Below are 13,650 nucleotides of genomic sequence, written 5' to 3'. Positions count from 1 at the left end.
TAAAAATATCCAATTGAAATCCGCGTATCTAGAGACGCGTATGGCCGCAGGGAGGATGGGAAGAAGTCGTGTGGGTCCGTACGGGGTGGCGGGAAGTCACGAGTGGGGATGACGGACAGGTATGTCGCTGACATCGGGGGGAGTTGTGGAGTAGTAGAGATGAGAAATAAATCCCGTTGTTGAACAGTTCAACCCGTATGGCGCTATGACCGCCGTAACCCGGCGAGGCGGTTCCATACAGATTATAGTGCACCCGAACATTTCGGCACGTATGCTCGTCCGTCAGTGATTTCGATCCTTGTGGCTGAGGTGCCGCTTCTCGTACGTTATGGTTGTTAGCTCATTGGGATTCGGAATCAAATGAATATACGAAGATCTTGAGATTACAAGCAAATATAATGATGTGGCAACTAAGGCAAATAATAACACTAGGCAGAACATTTACCCCAGGACAAACAATTCGATGACTCAACATCCTGTAGGCAACATGTGAGGTCACCGAACCGACATGCAATGCTTATTTTGTTGTACAATAAATTTAGCGCGTTGGCGCCAGATTAACGAAATTTAGAACGTGATTTCAATTAGACATTTCTTAGCTAATGTAGGCAGTGATATTGGACAAATGCTAATACCGCGTTATGGCCTATTAAGGTAATGTACTTTAGTTAACTAACACAAGGTGCGCCAGTTTACTGTAGCATTCGTCACCTTTGCATAATCGATGGAATATTATGCCTTTAAACTATTATGCCGTTATGCGTTGCATGTCGTAAGAATAAGTCCATAAAAATTGTTACGAATGGTCGTAGAAAAGCCACGCCGTATTAAGTGTGCGCCAGCTGCTGAATTTTTCCGCTTTGGCCACACTTTATTTTGATTACGTAGGCGATAATGCTGACATTTTTCCACGTGCCACATCTTATTTCTGATTACGTGCAATAAATGCCTGAATTTTCTCCGTTGGCCACACTTATTTTGAGTTACGTGGCAGATAATGCCTCGAATTTTTCCCATTGGCCACACTTATTTTGATTACGTGCGGATAATTGCTTGATTTTGTTCCTTGCCCGCAAACCTTATAAGTGTGGCCAGCAACGGGCGTCGGAACTGCCAGCGGCACTTTTTTCAGGGCCATAAGATTTTCCGTAGACCAAAAGAACTATTTCATAATTTATACCGTCTTTTCGGCTGTCATATATCATGCAGGCCCGCGTAGTCCAGGGGGGGTTCGGGGGTTCGAAACGAAACCCCCCCCGGCCCCAGCCAAAAATTTTTTTTTTTTTAATCTTGCAAAAGAATTCACTCAGGGTCGCTCTAATTTTAAGTGTAATAATTGCAAAATCTGGCCATCGTGTGGGAGCGTGAACAGTGAACACGTCCCCCCTCCGCACCCTCACCGCCCGCTCGCCTGTCGCCATTGGCTCCCGTCGCCTGGTCGCTTTCCGCGCCTGAGCAGGGGCGTGTACAGGGGGGTCCTGCAGGGAGTCCGGAGCCGCCACCTTGCCTCGCGCAGAAAACGCATCTGAGGGGGTGTAATTTTAAAAAATTTCTGGGGGAGGGCCCGCCAACCCGCCCCTTCCGCGTGCTCGCAACTTCGGGTTACGGTTAGACCCCCCCCTGGTAGCAAATCCTGTACACGCCCACTGCCGAGCAAATTGCCAACATTGAAAAACGAACCCCGCCCCCAATACACAAGCTGGCTACGGGCCTGTCATGTATATACGTGTAATCTAGGCCCCTATAAGCGGAAGACCAGGGTCAGATGAGTCAGGTCACCTGTAGCTATACAATTTTATGATCCAGAACTCATGGCACACATTCCTCTGCTTCCCGTGTACTCGTGATTCTATGCAGGCAGCATGCCGTTGCGTTATATTGAGGGGAGCATGCTTTGCCCGGGGTCAGCGCGCGTTTTCATGATGAATATAAAACAGTTCGTTTGTGAGCACCAGTACAATTGTATGCATGTCTTGAATGGGAATGTATTTTCAGGAAGTTTTACCAAAGTATTCCACCTGTTAAAGCGAGAAAAATAAATTGGAGTTTTTTGGTCATTATTTAATATTTTAATTCTGTTAAGCAACAAATCTTCAAATCATCATGTATTTTTCTAAAATTACAGTGAAACAGCACTTTTTGTGCTAAAGTCACAATGCTCAGAAATGTACCAGAGCCCACCATTTGCCCTTGTAGATTTCAAAATTTTCACGGGGGGGGGGCATGCCCCAACCCCCCAGGGTGGCTGCGCCTCCCCGGGGGCTCGCCGCTATCAACCAAAGCCGCAGCACTAATAATATTGCTTCCAAACGCCTTTGGTGGCCAGTGCTGAATTTTTCCCTTGGCCACACTTATTTTGATTACGTGCGGATAAGCTGATTTTTCCCTTGGCCCCACTTTTAAGTGTGGCCAGTGGCTGAGATTTTTCCCTTGGCCACACTTATTTTGATTATGTGCGGATAAATGCTGAATTTTTCACTTGGCCCCACTTTAAGGTGCCAGTTATTGTAGCATTCGTTAAAATTGCATAATCAATGGTCATCTTATGCCTTTAATAGTAATTTAATGCTAGTCTAGTGAGTCGCCTATGCCTACTCCCTAACCCCAACCCTAACACTAACCCCTACCCTAACACTAACTATAAACCGACTCGGCTTTCTTATATACGCGTGTCATAGTACAAAAATTAATCAATGGTGTATACTGACATACGCAACGCATGCGCGTTGTATGATCAAAAAAAGTGTGGCCAAGGGAAAAATTCAGCATTATCCGCACGTAATCAAAATAAGTGTGGCCTAGAGAAAAATTCAGCACTGGCCACACTTATAAGTGCGAATAGTCACTTCCTTCAATAATGTAACCCAACAAGAGTAGGAATCTAGTGTGGAAAAAAGTAGGACATATGTTCAGAGACTGGAAATGTGTGAAAAAGGGGGTCTCCGGAATGGGAAATATGTGAAAAGGGGGGTCTCCGGAGCGGAAATTTTGAGGTGAAAACGGGGGGGGGGGCTTGTAACTGCAGGGGTGTCACTTTCCCCTGGCGTAGAGGGAGGGTGTCGCTATGTGGCAGCACTAGTCACTTCGTACACTTCCGTCATTCCACAGTCATACTTCCATGCTGGACATGGCCTTATTTCCCTAACTCTAACCCTAACCCTAACTCTAACCCTGACCCTAACCCTAATCCTAACACTAGTGCTGCCACGTAGCGGCACCCTCCCTCTACACCCGGGGGAAAGTGACACCGCTCAGCACATACATACCATGAAATCTATAGGGAGTGCCCTCTTTGGGTGTTCAACACGAGTAAATATACTCTGCGCTGCAGGTCTACTTGGTCATATTTACTGTAATTCGTGTCGCATCATTGGTAAAAAGAGAGTTATCAGTTACACTTATAATACAGGCGAAACACCGAACCCTAGGGTACACGTAATGTAATTGCAACCACATCTGCAATGCTACTGTTTACACTGATAATTTGGGATCTATCCTTGAGGATGTTGGTAATCCCAAAATCATATGACTGAGTTTTTGAATCAGAAAGTCATAGGGTACTAATGTTGAAAACCTTACTAAAGTCCAGAAACTGAGATACTGAAGTTAAATGATGTTGTGAATTTTTAATACGTGAGGTTATAGTATGTACATGAATTCTGAACCTAAATTTATTTCTTCAATCATGACCAAGCACCATGTTCATGCTGACATATTACTGCTGTATATTTGTCACCCTGGGTTGGTTGGCTGGCCTGGTTATTAGCCTAGCTGAAACCAAAAATATAATTGGGGAAATACAAGAACTCTTGCTTAATGACATTGCAATAACATCAAACAGGAATGAGTCCATACACTTTGTGTTATTTACTGTTATTTGTTGTCAGTTCACTAGTACTAGATCTTTCATGATAATAGATCACTTGCAGGCATCTATAGCATTATTTACACAGTTGTAGGTTCTAGTTAGGTTATTGGATATCATGGTGATTGAACATTACTGTATGTAATGTTTCATTTCTCAATTCTTGTATTTATAGACATGGAATGTATTGGCTGCTGTCATGCGACATCACACTCTGCAGGCCCTTGGTAGTCGCCACATGTCTCAAATACTAATGAAACAATTATCGACGAGAAACGTGGTTAAGTGCCTCTGTACGAGTTCTGGAGCCGGAAAAACAAAAGGAGAGCAATCCATCGCTGATCAACTCAAGAGCAAGTTTCCCAGTGCGAAAATAATTGATGTTAATGACATATCAGGTATAGTATTGCCAACCTTCACTAACATTGGGCTATTGATTGAAGATTGAGCAAATTGGTAATGAAAGATGTAACCTGTATATAGCTATCATCTTGTAAAGTGTTGTCCGCTGCAAGAGTAGTTCCATTGCTTTTACATACATGTGTTCTTCTACTTGTGTTCATATCTTTATCACACATCTCAGCCATTCCACCGGGACTCACGTGACATTTCTACAAAAATCCATCTTCTAATGGTCTGGCAGTCCTATATTCGCTTGCTACTACTTGTTTAAAAAAAAACATTTTAGCAAAGGTATCAGTTATGCATATTTTAGCATTAAAGTTATTGCAGCCACACTAATATTTTCTCAGATATCACAAGCTATTATGCATGACTTGCGTGACGGGCTACTAACACATGTTTTGAAGTATACTTCACACTTTAGACTTTTCGTAGAATACTATAAGGTTTATCTGAGTTATACCTGGTGAACTAGGTACCCAATACCCTTGATCACTCCATGCATTATTTACACTGCTATAAACCTGATCTGAAGTGAGCAACATCCTCCTAAGTATGTGACTCGCGTGACACTATTCTGTGACTCGCGTGACATAGTAGCTCATAGCGTTAACAAATGTTAGGGTAATCAGAATTTTGAAAACTAAAATGTTATGATACATGAAGTAAAAGTACATACCTAGTTACTACCTTGTGATTTATTGTGAAAACAGGGAAAATATTGTATGTTGGCAACCCATGCATAGCGTGGCGTATGTACCATTCTTCCTATATATACAAAGCTGATACTTACAATATTTCCCGTTTTCAGAATCTGTCAGTTCAGCTTTAACGGATTTTGCTCATTTCTGGTATGTGAATGAATAAGGACTGGCCCCAAAACATATCACACTGTTTTTTTATATTTTTTTAATAATATGCAAATTGGGTAGATTTTCGCAATTCCCCTATGCATTTCAGTGTCTGCCTACGGTCAACGATAACTCAAGAACCGTTTGACCCACACGTTTCAAATTGCATACAGTTGTTACTCCTATGGGAGAGGTTTGAACGTCTTATTTTGGAGCACGCCAGTTGACCTACTTTCGAGCGACGTCCACTTTTTGGCAAAAATGGAAATGGCCATAAGTCAGTTCAGGTTCCACGGATTTTGCTCAATTCTGGTATGTGAATGAATAAGGACTGGCCCCAAAACATATCACACGGGTTTTTATTTTATTTTTTAATTATGCAAATTAGGTAGATTTTGGCAATTTCACAATGCATTTCAGTGTCTGCCTACGGTCAACGCCATCAGATTGTATGCCAACAGATCTGAAACATTTATTTTCGCATCAAAAATTACTCATATGTCATCATTATCAAGAGTATATAATGGGAGATATGCTATATAATGGGAGTTCTCCCATATATATACTCTTGCTTTATATACCCCCCTCTTCTATCACACCCAAGGTAAGCTACAGTGTCATTGACACTTTCATTTATGAAATATGATGTATTGGCTACTTAATAAAGGCTGGCTTATTCATAACTAAAGCTTTAGATAATAGAAGATTTTTCTGATTCTGAGAAGCACTTTTAACCACCTTTGCCGTGATTAAGTTCCCCCCACATTCAAGAAGCTGTGATTATTTTAAAGGGCCTATTTACATGAAATTTTAGATTTAAAGAGGATCTGCAATATCTATTTTTATGCGATTATATCTAATAATTTTGGTATATATGTTGGGGAAAAATGTCTATATTTCACGATAGCATGCATAATTCATCTGTAACACGGTCAGGTGGCTCACTATTACATATTTCCAAAGATTGTGTTTGAAAACGGCGCGAATTTCCCAGCGGCGGATGTGACGTCATCTCCAAGACATGTCGGACACGATGAACGTAGAAAGTAATTCTAATATACCGCAGAGCGATTTTTTGACAGAATCAGCAAGTGAAAGTGATGATAATGAAGATATTGAGTTCTGTGAGACTGGTGAAGCTAGTATGACGTTGTATGACTTCCGGATCAAAAGCAATAACAGCCTGCCAGTGTCTATGATGAGCTGTGAAACCACTCGTTTGATGGATGCTGTGCGGGAGCCAGGGGTGCTACCAGATGTAGAAGGCTCCGGTGTTGAGGATGATGATGGAGGAAGCACGTGTATTGATGGAATCGCATCGTGTGCTAACCTCAGCCTATAAAGACGTTATGAATCCATCATTTACTTACTCTACTTCTGTAATACGGATTTAACACAAATTTATGTTATATAGATCTTTAATAATCCTAGCATAGCGTCTAATAGTTATACTAACAACAACGTGCATGATTCAGTAGTATACAGTATGTTACAGTATAGTACTATATTATATATATATATATCATAATATAAAATATAATATCACACACACGCACGCATGCACGCACGCACGCACGCACACACACACAGACACACACGCACGCACGCACACGCATATATATATATATATATATATATATATATATATATATATATATATTATATTGGTATAGTCCTTGGACTTTGAAGACTATTATTTACGAGGTTACACTAGTTCTATATTATGAAGAAACCCCCGGGATACACGGGTACAGATTCACTTTCCAACTAGTGCCTGTTCAGCTGGACGCCAGGGCTGGTGTGGCGTGTGCAGCTACGTATACGTACGGTGACGTATGGGACAGATACTATTACTTAGAGAGCACAAGATGACTTTCCAACATTTTATAGTCAGCGGCTATATGATCCAGGTATATCTACATCACAGAAAATTTTTGCTAACTGCTTCGCAAATCCTTGCTGAAAAGCCATGAAGTTAAGGAAACAGTTCTCCGTGAAATGCTTCATACACAGCACGCTTGTGTCGGATACCACCCACTTTAATCGCTTAGATTATACAAATGCGGTCCATTTCTTTCTCAGGGATTCGTCTTTCGGCCACTCATACAATTTACTACCTGTGTGCGAGCAATTGGCCGCAATACATCTGCATGGCATCGTAAAAATTATATAAATTTGACTCGAACTACAAACACGCTCGTTCACTTCTATAGTTAGCGAGGCGTAACTAGACGAGGTGGGTGCTGGAAATGACGTCAAATTCGGAAATTGCCTATGCTTGCCGAACGCGAGTGGCTTGTTGACAGTTGATGTTTTAAGGGCCATATTCTAAATAGGCGCGATTTTTCACGGGGGGGGGAAAAAATCGGAATGCCAGACAATTATTATACTCATGTTTATTTATCTATTATTTGTGGTTTTTAGAAAGATATTGCAGATCCTCTTTAAACCATTTCATTATTTCTCATATTCAATATTTCTCATTCATTAAACAATAATAATTCATGTCACTAGCTCTCACTTCAGTTTTCAACTTTGGTGTATACACTTAACCTGGAAGGGCTGATCTGTGCTCTGCAGGTGCACAGGGAATATTGATATTACAAGTGCTATCCAACCTGACAATCATATAATGACACTCAAATTAACCACTAGCTGTGAATTATCTGATGTGAAATTTGAATAAAATTGTTATCACTCGGCAGACTGACCCAGGCCTCATTTTCCATTTGATGATGTTAATTTATTGCTAAACTCTTCTAGGTGGTTGTGGTTCAATGTATGATATAATCATCGAGACTGCAGAGTTTAAAGGAATGTCAAAGGTCAACCAGCATCGGAAAGTCACAGAAGCATTAAGCGAACAAATAAAGGAGATGCATGGATTAAGAATACATACTGTAGTGGGAGAGTCATAGGGTGCATGCAGAAATAGGCTTTTTCATGGGTAGTGAAATTGATTGTAGTGGGCTTAACCAATTTTATAATTAGTGAACAATGTAAAGCATATTTGATGATTAGTTTTTCCATTTCTAATATATTTTGCTCAACTAAACAATCACATTGAAGTTTTGTTGTTGTTAATATTGTAAATTAATCAAGGTCCATAATTTGGATGTGGATGGGCAAATGTGGTACAGAAACTATTGTTATTTATCAGTAGGATAATATAGCCTGTTTGTAGAGCTAGTTGTTTTTGTAAGCTGCAAACTAAATATCACCATATCTGAGTGATTGCTAGTAGTCAATTCTGGTTACGCGTGTAATGTATGTAGTAATAACATAAGCAAGTTCTTATGTTACAGGAAGAACTTCATCCCTCCTTGCACGATAAAATATGATCTGTAGTTAAACCATAATAATGATGGGCCAAGGCCGCCTTAGTGTTTATAAATTCATTTGTGTGGCATGGTTTTTGTGCTCTTATGGTGAGGACAGCAAAACAACACAGTGTGATTGATTTAACTCTCACATGTTTTACTTTGCCCATGTCAAAATACTCCATATGTCATGATTCTGCATAATAATTATTCGGAGCATACGTCACGTGTGGTAAACCACCCAAAGCGGAGGAAGAGCTTGAATTCAAGCGAAAAACGGTACATCTACCATCATTATGGGGACATTCTGACTAAACAAGCTAGCGCCAGTCGGATCAATGCAGCAATATGCGGACAGATGGTACGAACGAAACGCGTGTATGGCTGGCGCCGGTGCATGGAGCAAAATCGTACATTTCCTTAACATTTGTTGTATGTATGACATTGTTAGACACCGGTAACGCCAACATCATGGAACTGGCCGTTTTGTAGAATGTAACAGTACGTACTGTTGTACGTACGTGCTGTGCTGTGCTCAAATAAAAGAACATTTTCCTGTGACTGCCTGTTTCTTCGTCTTATATAATATACGTGTACATTTTCCCTCATTACAGTAGTACCGGCATGCAAATGCAGGTTCTTCGAAGCACCGTTATACCTGGAGACGAATCACCGCATCTGGTGTCTAAGCGATGTAAGGCAGCTCGGTGCCTGTCTTTCGTATATGCTACTAAGATCGTTGTCAAGAATTGCCATGTATGACAGGCCACCAGAATGCATCATTCTACTGGGCGCGCGTATTTCGCCAAACCCGCGCAGTTGCGCTTCTAGTCTCTATAGAATGTTTCCGCTCTACAGAAAGACAACCGAAGTGACTGTGTACACGGATGAGGTGCGGTAGAGGCGGCCTTTTAACTCTAATGATCAAAGTATCAACGTGTCAACGTAAACCTGCTCAATGTCGAGGCGTGCTTACACAGCGGAACATACAGTGGCAATCCGGTTGCCGACAGATGGCGCTGCTAGTTTGTTTCCAAATTATATGGATCAGATTTGTTAGAAAAGGCTATCTGAAAAACGTAAACGTTTAGCAGATACGTGCCATCAACTCTATGCGTGGCGAGCCATCGACAGTGCGTTGCGAATATTCACGTTAATGTCGTAATTATTTCGTGAATGTCTATGCTCGCGAATTCTTTTTATTGTAACATATCCTGAATAATTAATGGTGCAATTCAACACTAATGCGGTTTCAACGACTAACAGCCTTACTTATACACATAGATACCTCAATAAGAAACACGTGCGTCGGCTGAAACAATGCCTGTGGGAAACGTTCGTTTTCCTCGTGACCAAAAGCACGCATTACGTCGAGAGGAGCTGTGTAATTACATCGCCGAGAACGCACCTTGTAAATATTTCAGTTTATTTACGACAGCATCGATTGCGAGCCGCGTCGATTTAACAGCTTGAAATGATATAGATTTTATCTTGATTTTATTCATGCCGAGAAACCTGACATGGACGCTTAACGCGCTAGGCTCTCATTGTATCAATGAATATGTTTTTAGACGCCCGCTGCATGCCACCGTCTATGATCTATGGAGCATGTTAATAAGACCGCGTACACTCTGAGATTGCGTGCTATTAATTAATGCCATCTCTGCAGGCGCGCAAATGTGCGCCACTGCCTGTTTCACGCAACCTCAGGAATGTCGTTTTACTAATTCCCTAATTTCCCTTAAACGTTATAATTTTGCTCAATAGGTGGCACTGTAATGTCATCGAGATTACTAATCGCGATGCCGTGGCTAGAATTGACGCATCGACACTTGTATACAAGTGTAATATAGAATAGCTCAGGCTATGGTAATCACGTGCGTAGTTTGTCTGAATTAAAATTATGGATGATCACTATACGCACGCTGTCATGTCAATGCGATTCATGTGGGCAATAAAATATAACAATGCTCCAGTTTAAGCGTTATTCGTCTTTTAATACGGTTCATTTATGCTATATGCTGCGCATACACCGAAATAATATAGGTAGACTAGGGTGTCTGGTAATATAGGGTGTCTATATATATTTCTATGTGCGCGTATAACATATGCGTGCGTAAATGTGTGTAGCGCATGTCCGTTGTGATGATCTGTCCCCTGTCGCGTCAAAGCTTTACCTGTTGGTGTGGCGACATGTCCCCTTCCGCGGTGGCCTATGCGGGCGTTTCCCGTGTACCCCCGGGATCACCCTAGCGAGTATCCAGAGAAAACCTATTTGCTCTTTAGTCTATGAAAACCTTGGCAGGTGTCTACGAGTAGAAGGCACTTATTGATTGGATCACCTTCCCGGGAATGCCATAGACCTGGAGTTTGAGGAGTTTCGCTTTGTTCTGTGCGCAGGAGTCGAATGCCCTCATATAGAATCAGTGAAAAGTATCACTGTAACCAGGTTCCCGTTTCTCACGCCCTCATGCATTTTCCTCCACGCGAACTTCCGCAGTATATGAATCGGTTGAAATTGATCCATGTGTAAAAAATCATGATCAGACAAAACTGTTACGGATGGGGGGCGCGTTACCCTTGCGCAGCTGAGAAATGGTTTCCTCATCCTACTAAATCTCATCGCCGTCGCGCCACCTCCTCCTCTTCCTCCTCCTCCTCCTCTATCACCACCACCACCTCCTCCTCCATCACCACCACCACTTCCTTATCCTCCTCCTCCGCCTCCTCCTCTTCCTCTTCCTCATGGTCCCCCTCCGCCACCACCACCAGCTCATCATCCTCCTCCTCCTCCTCCTCCTCTTCCTCCTCCTCCTCTTCCTCATGGTCCCCCCTCCGCCACCGCCACCAGCTCATCCTCCTCCTCCTCCTCCTTATCCTCCTCCTCCTCCTGCTCCTCCTCCTCATCATCATCATCATCATTCTCTTTGGTTACCTTTTCTTCTCTGCCCTTTCTATGCCGGCACACGTCGGAAGATGGGATGTCAACGACGATGAGGCGTGGCCTACATCTTGGGATTTGGCCAAGGTTAGTTTATTAAAGCTCTCTATCTGAATAGACAAGCTGGGGAGTAATACAGTAAAACTCGCATAAGTCGGCATCGTCTAACTCGTCAATTCGCATCAGTCGTCATGGAAGTCAAAAGTCCCGATTTTCTCTCATAGTAAACCCATTGGAATAGCCCTGCCTAAGTCGTCATTTATAAGTCGTCATTATGTACAAGTCGACGCCCTCAGACAGGTCCCATGTAATACAAACAACAGCTAATTTCCCATCTGTAAGTCGTCATCAGAAATGCCGATGGCGCGCGCGCGCAGTGTACGGTCTAGGGGATGTGCGAGCTGGCTGTCGCAGCTCGCATTTTTCAGCTCGCACATCCCCCAGATTCCCCAGTCTATGCAGCCCAATGCAGGGTGCGAAGTTAACGCGAGTCTGGAGTCAAATGCTTCCTTATTTACTGCCGGACTCCCTGATTTGACATAATAATGCAGGAGTCCGCGTGACTCCCTGAAAATTCTGCTATACTAACTGGTTCGTTCCAGAGCACAAAGTTTTTTTTTGCTGGTCCCAAAAGTGTCAAACTCACATGCCACCGCGCGCGTAAACGTGTACCCACGTACGTACACACGCATACACACACACGCATACACACACACGCACACACACACGCACACACACACACACACACACACACACACACACACACTATCTTTATATATATAGACAGCTAACGACTTGGCTCGTCGTGTTCTGTAACCAAGTATGCTAGCTGGCCTACCTATTCTTAATTAATCTGCCTAAACCTAATTTACTCAGGCTTAATCTACCTGAGAATAAAGCAAACACACACCCAAGTGCCCCACACACGCGCGCGCACGCGCACACACACACGCGCGCGTACACACACACACACACAACTCCAACAACAACATCAAACATAGAATAGAAAAACAGACATAGAAAAACAAACGCGTGCACGCACACGCACCCCTACGCGCGCGCACGTGCATGCACACACAATCGCGCGTGCACATGCACCGGTCAGTCTCTGCATTAAGCTTGAAAAGTATTGTTATCGGTAAAATCACTTGCAGATTCATGGGGATAAATGCTGCCATGTTCAATCGCTGTCGTCGCCTGCTTAAATTCGTATATTTTACTACATAGTCCATGAGCCAATACCAAAAAAATGACATGTCGGTACCATTTTGAGGGACAAAGGCTCACTATAATTTTTTGAAAGATCATCACCTTGGGCACATTTTTCAGTATGATGGACATTCCTAAGTGGTAGCCTTATACCTTTTTTGTGGGGAAATATGCTTTTTGGGGGTAAACTCATGTTTTTGAAATTTTTCTTATAAAAAGGGCATGAACAGCTAGAAAAAAAAATCAATTCTACCTTTTTTCATAATTTCTACCTTTTTTTCTAGCTGTTCATACCCTTTTTATAAGGAATATTTCAAAAACGAAATTTTACCCCCAAAAAGCATATTTTCCCACAAAAAAAGGTATAAAGCTACTACTTGGGAATGTTCATCATACTGAAAAATGTGCCCAAGGTGATGATCTTTAAAAAAAAATATAGTGAGCCTTTGTCCCTCAAAATGGTACCGACATGTGTATTGGCCCATGGACTAAAATAAGAAAACTAAGCATGGCGAAGCAATTTATCTCTGAACGATAGACGCGACGTATGGAATGATCGTTTACTTTTAACATAGCAACTATCAATTATTTTGGTAATTAGAAACTATCATGCTCTAATTGCAATTCGATTGAATATAAATTAAATAATATTCATAACAGTTGGGCTAACTAGACAGGTTCTATCATGTGCAACCGTAAAATTGTCCATTGTAGAAAACATCTGGACAGTTGCAGTAATTTCAGGCACACCCAGGGGCGCAAATCCAGGGGGGGACAGGGGGACATGTCCCCCCACGAATTTTTAGAGGGGGGACATCATATCAAATGTCCCCCCCACGATTTTGGATCACCATGATTTTGTGTGTAAGTATGCGTGTGTGTGTGTGTGCGCGCGGGTGTGTGCGCGCGCGCGTGTGTGTGTGTGTTGTGAAGTGAGAACCAGCGGCGCCGGAAGTGGGGGGCAGGGGGGGCAGCCGCCCCTCCAATTCAAAAAGTGGGGGGTCAAAACCAAAAAGCCCCCCCAAAAGAAGAGTGGGAAAGAAAAAATAAAATGTATGAGCT

General features: G+C 42.4%; 1 protein-coding gene across 1 annotated transcript; it reads left to right on the top strand.

Annotated features, from left to right (window-relative positions):
- Positions 1-3,503: 3,503 nt before the first annotated feature.
- Positions 3,504-8,999, top strand: LOC106807657 (bolA-like protein 3). Its single transcript, XM_014810070.1, has 3 exons — positions 3,504-3,509; positions 4,041-4,263; positions 7,882-8,999. The coding sequence occupies exons 1-3, from the start codon at positions 3,504-3,506 to the stop codon at positions 8,034-8,036; spliced, it is 384 nt and encodes a 127-aa protein (XP_014665556.1). The 3' UTR covers positions 8,037-8,999.
- Positions 9,000-13,650: the final 4,651 nt, after the last annotated feature.

The sequence above is a fragment of the Priapulus caudatus genome, unplaced genomic scaffold (assembly GCF_000485595.1).
Source record: "Priapulus caudatus unplaced genomic scaffold, Priapulus_caudatus-5.0.1 Scaffold228, whole genome shotgun sequence".
Lineage (NCBI taxonomy): Eukaryota > Metazoa > Priapulida > Priapulimorpha > Priapulimorphida > Priapulidae > Priapulus > Priapulus caudatus.
This window is presented reverse-complemented; position numbering and strand designations above follow the sequence as displayed.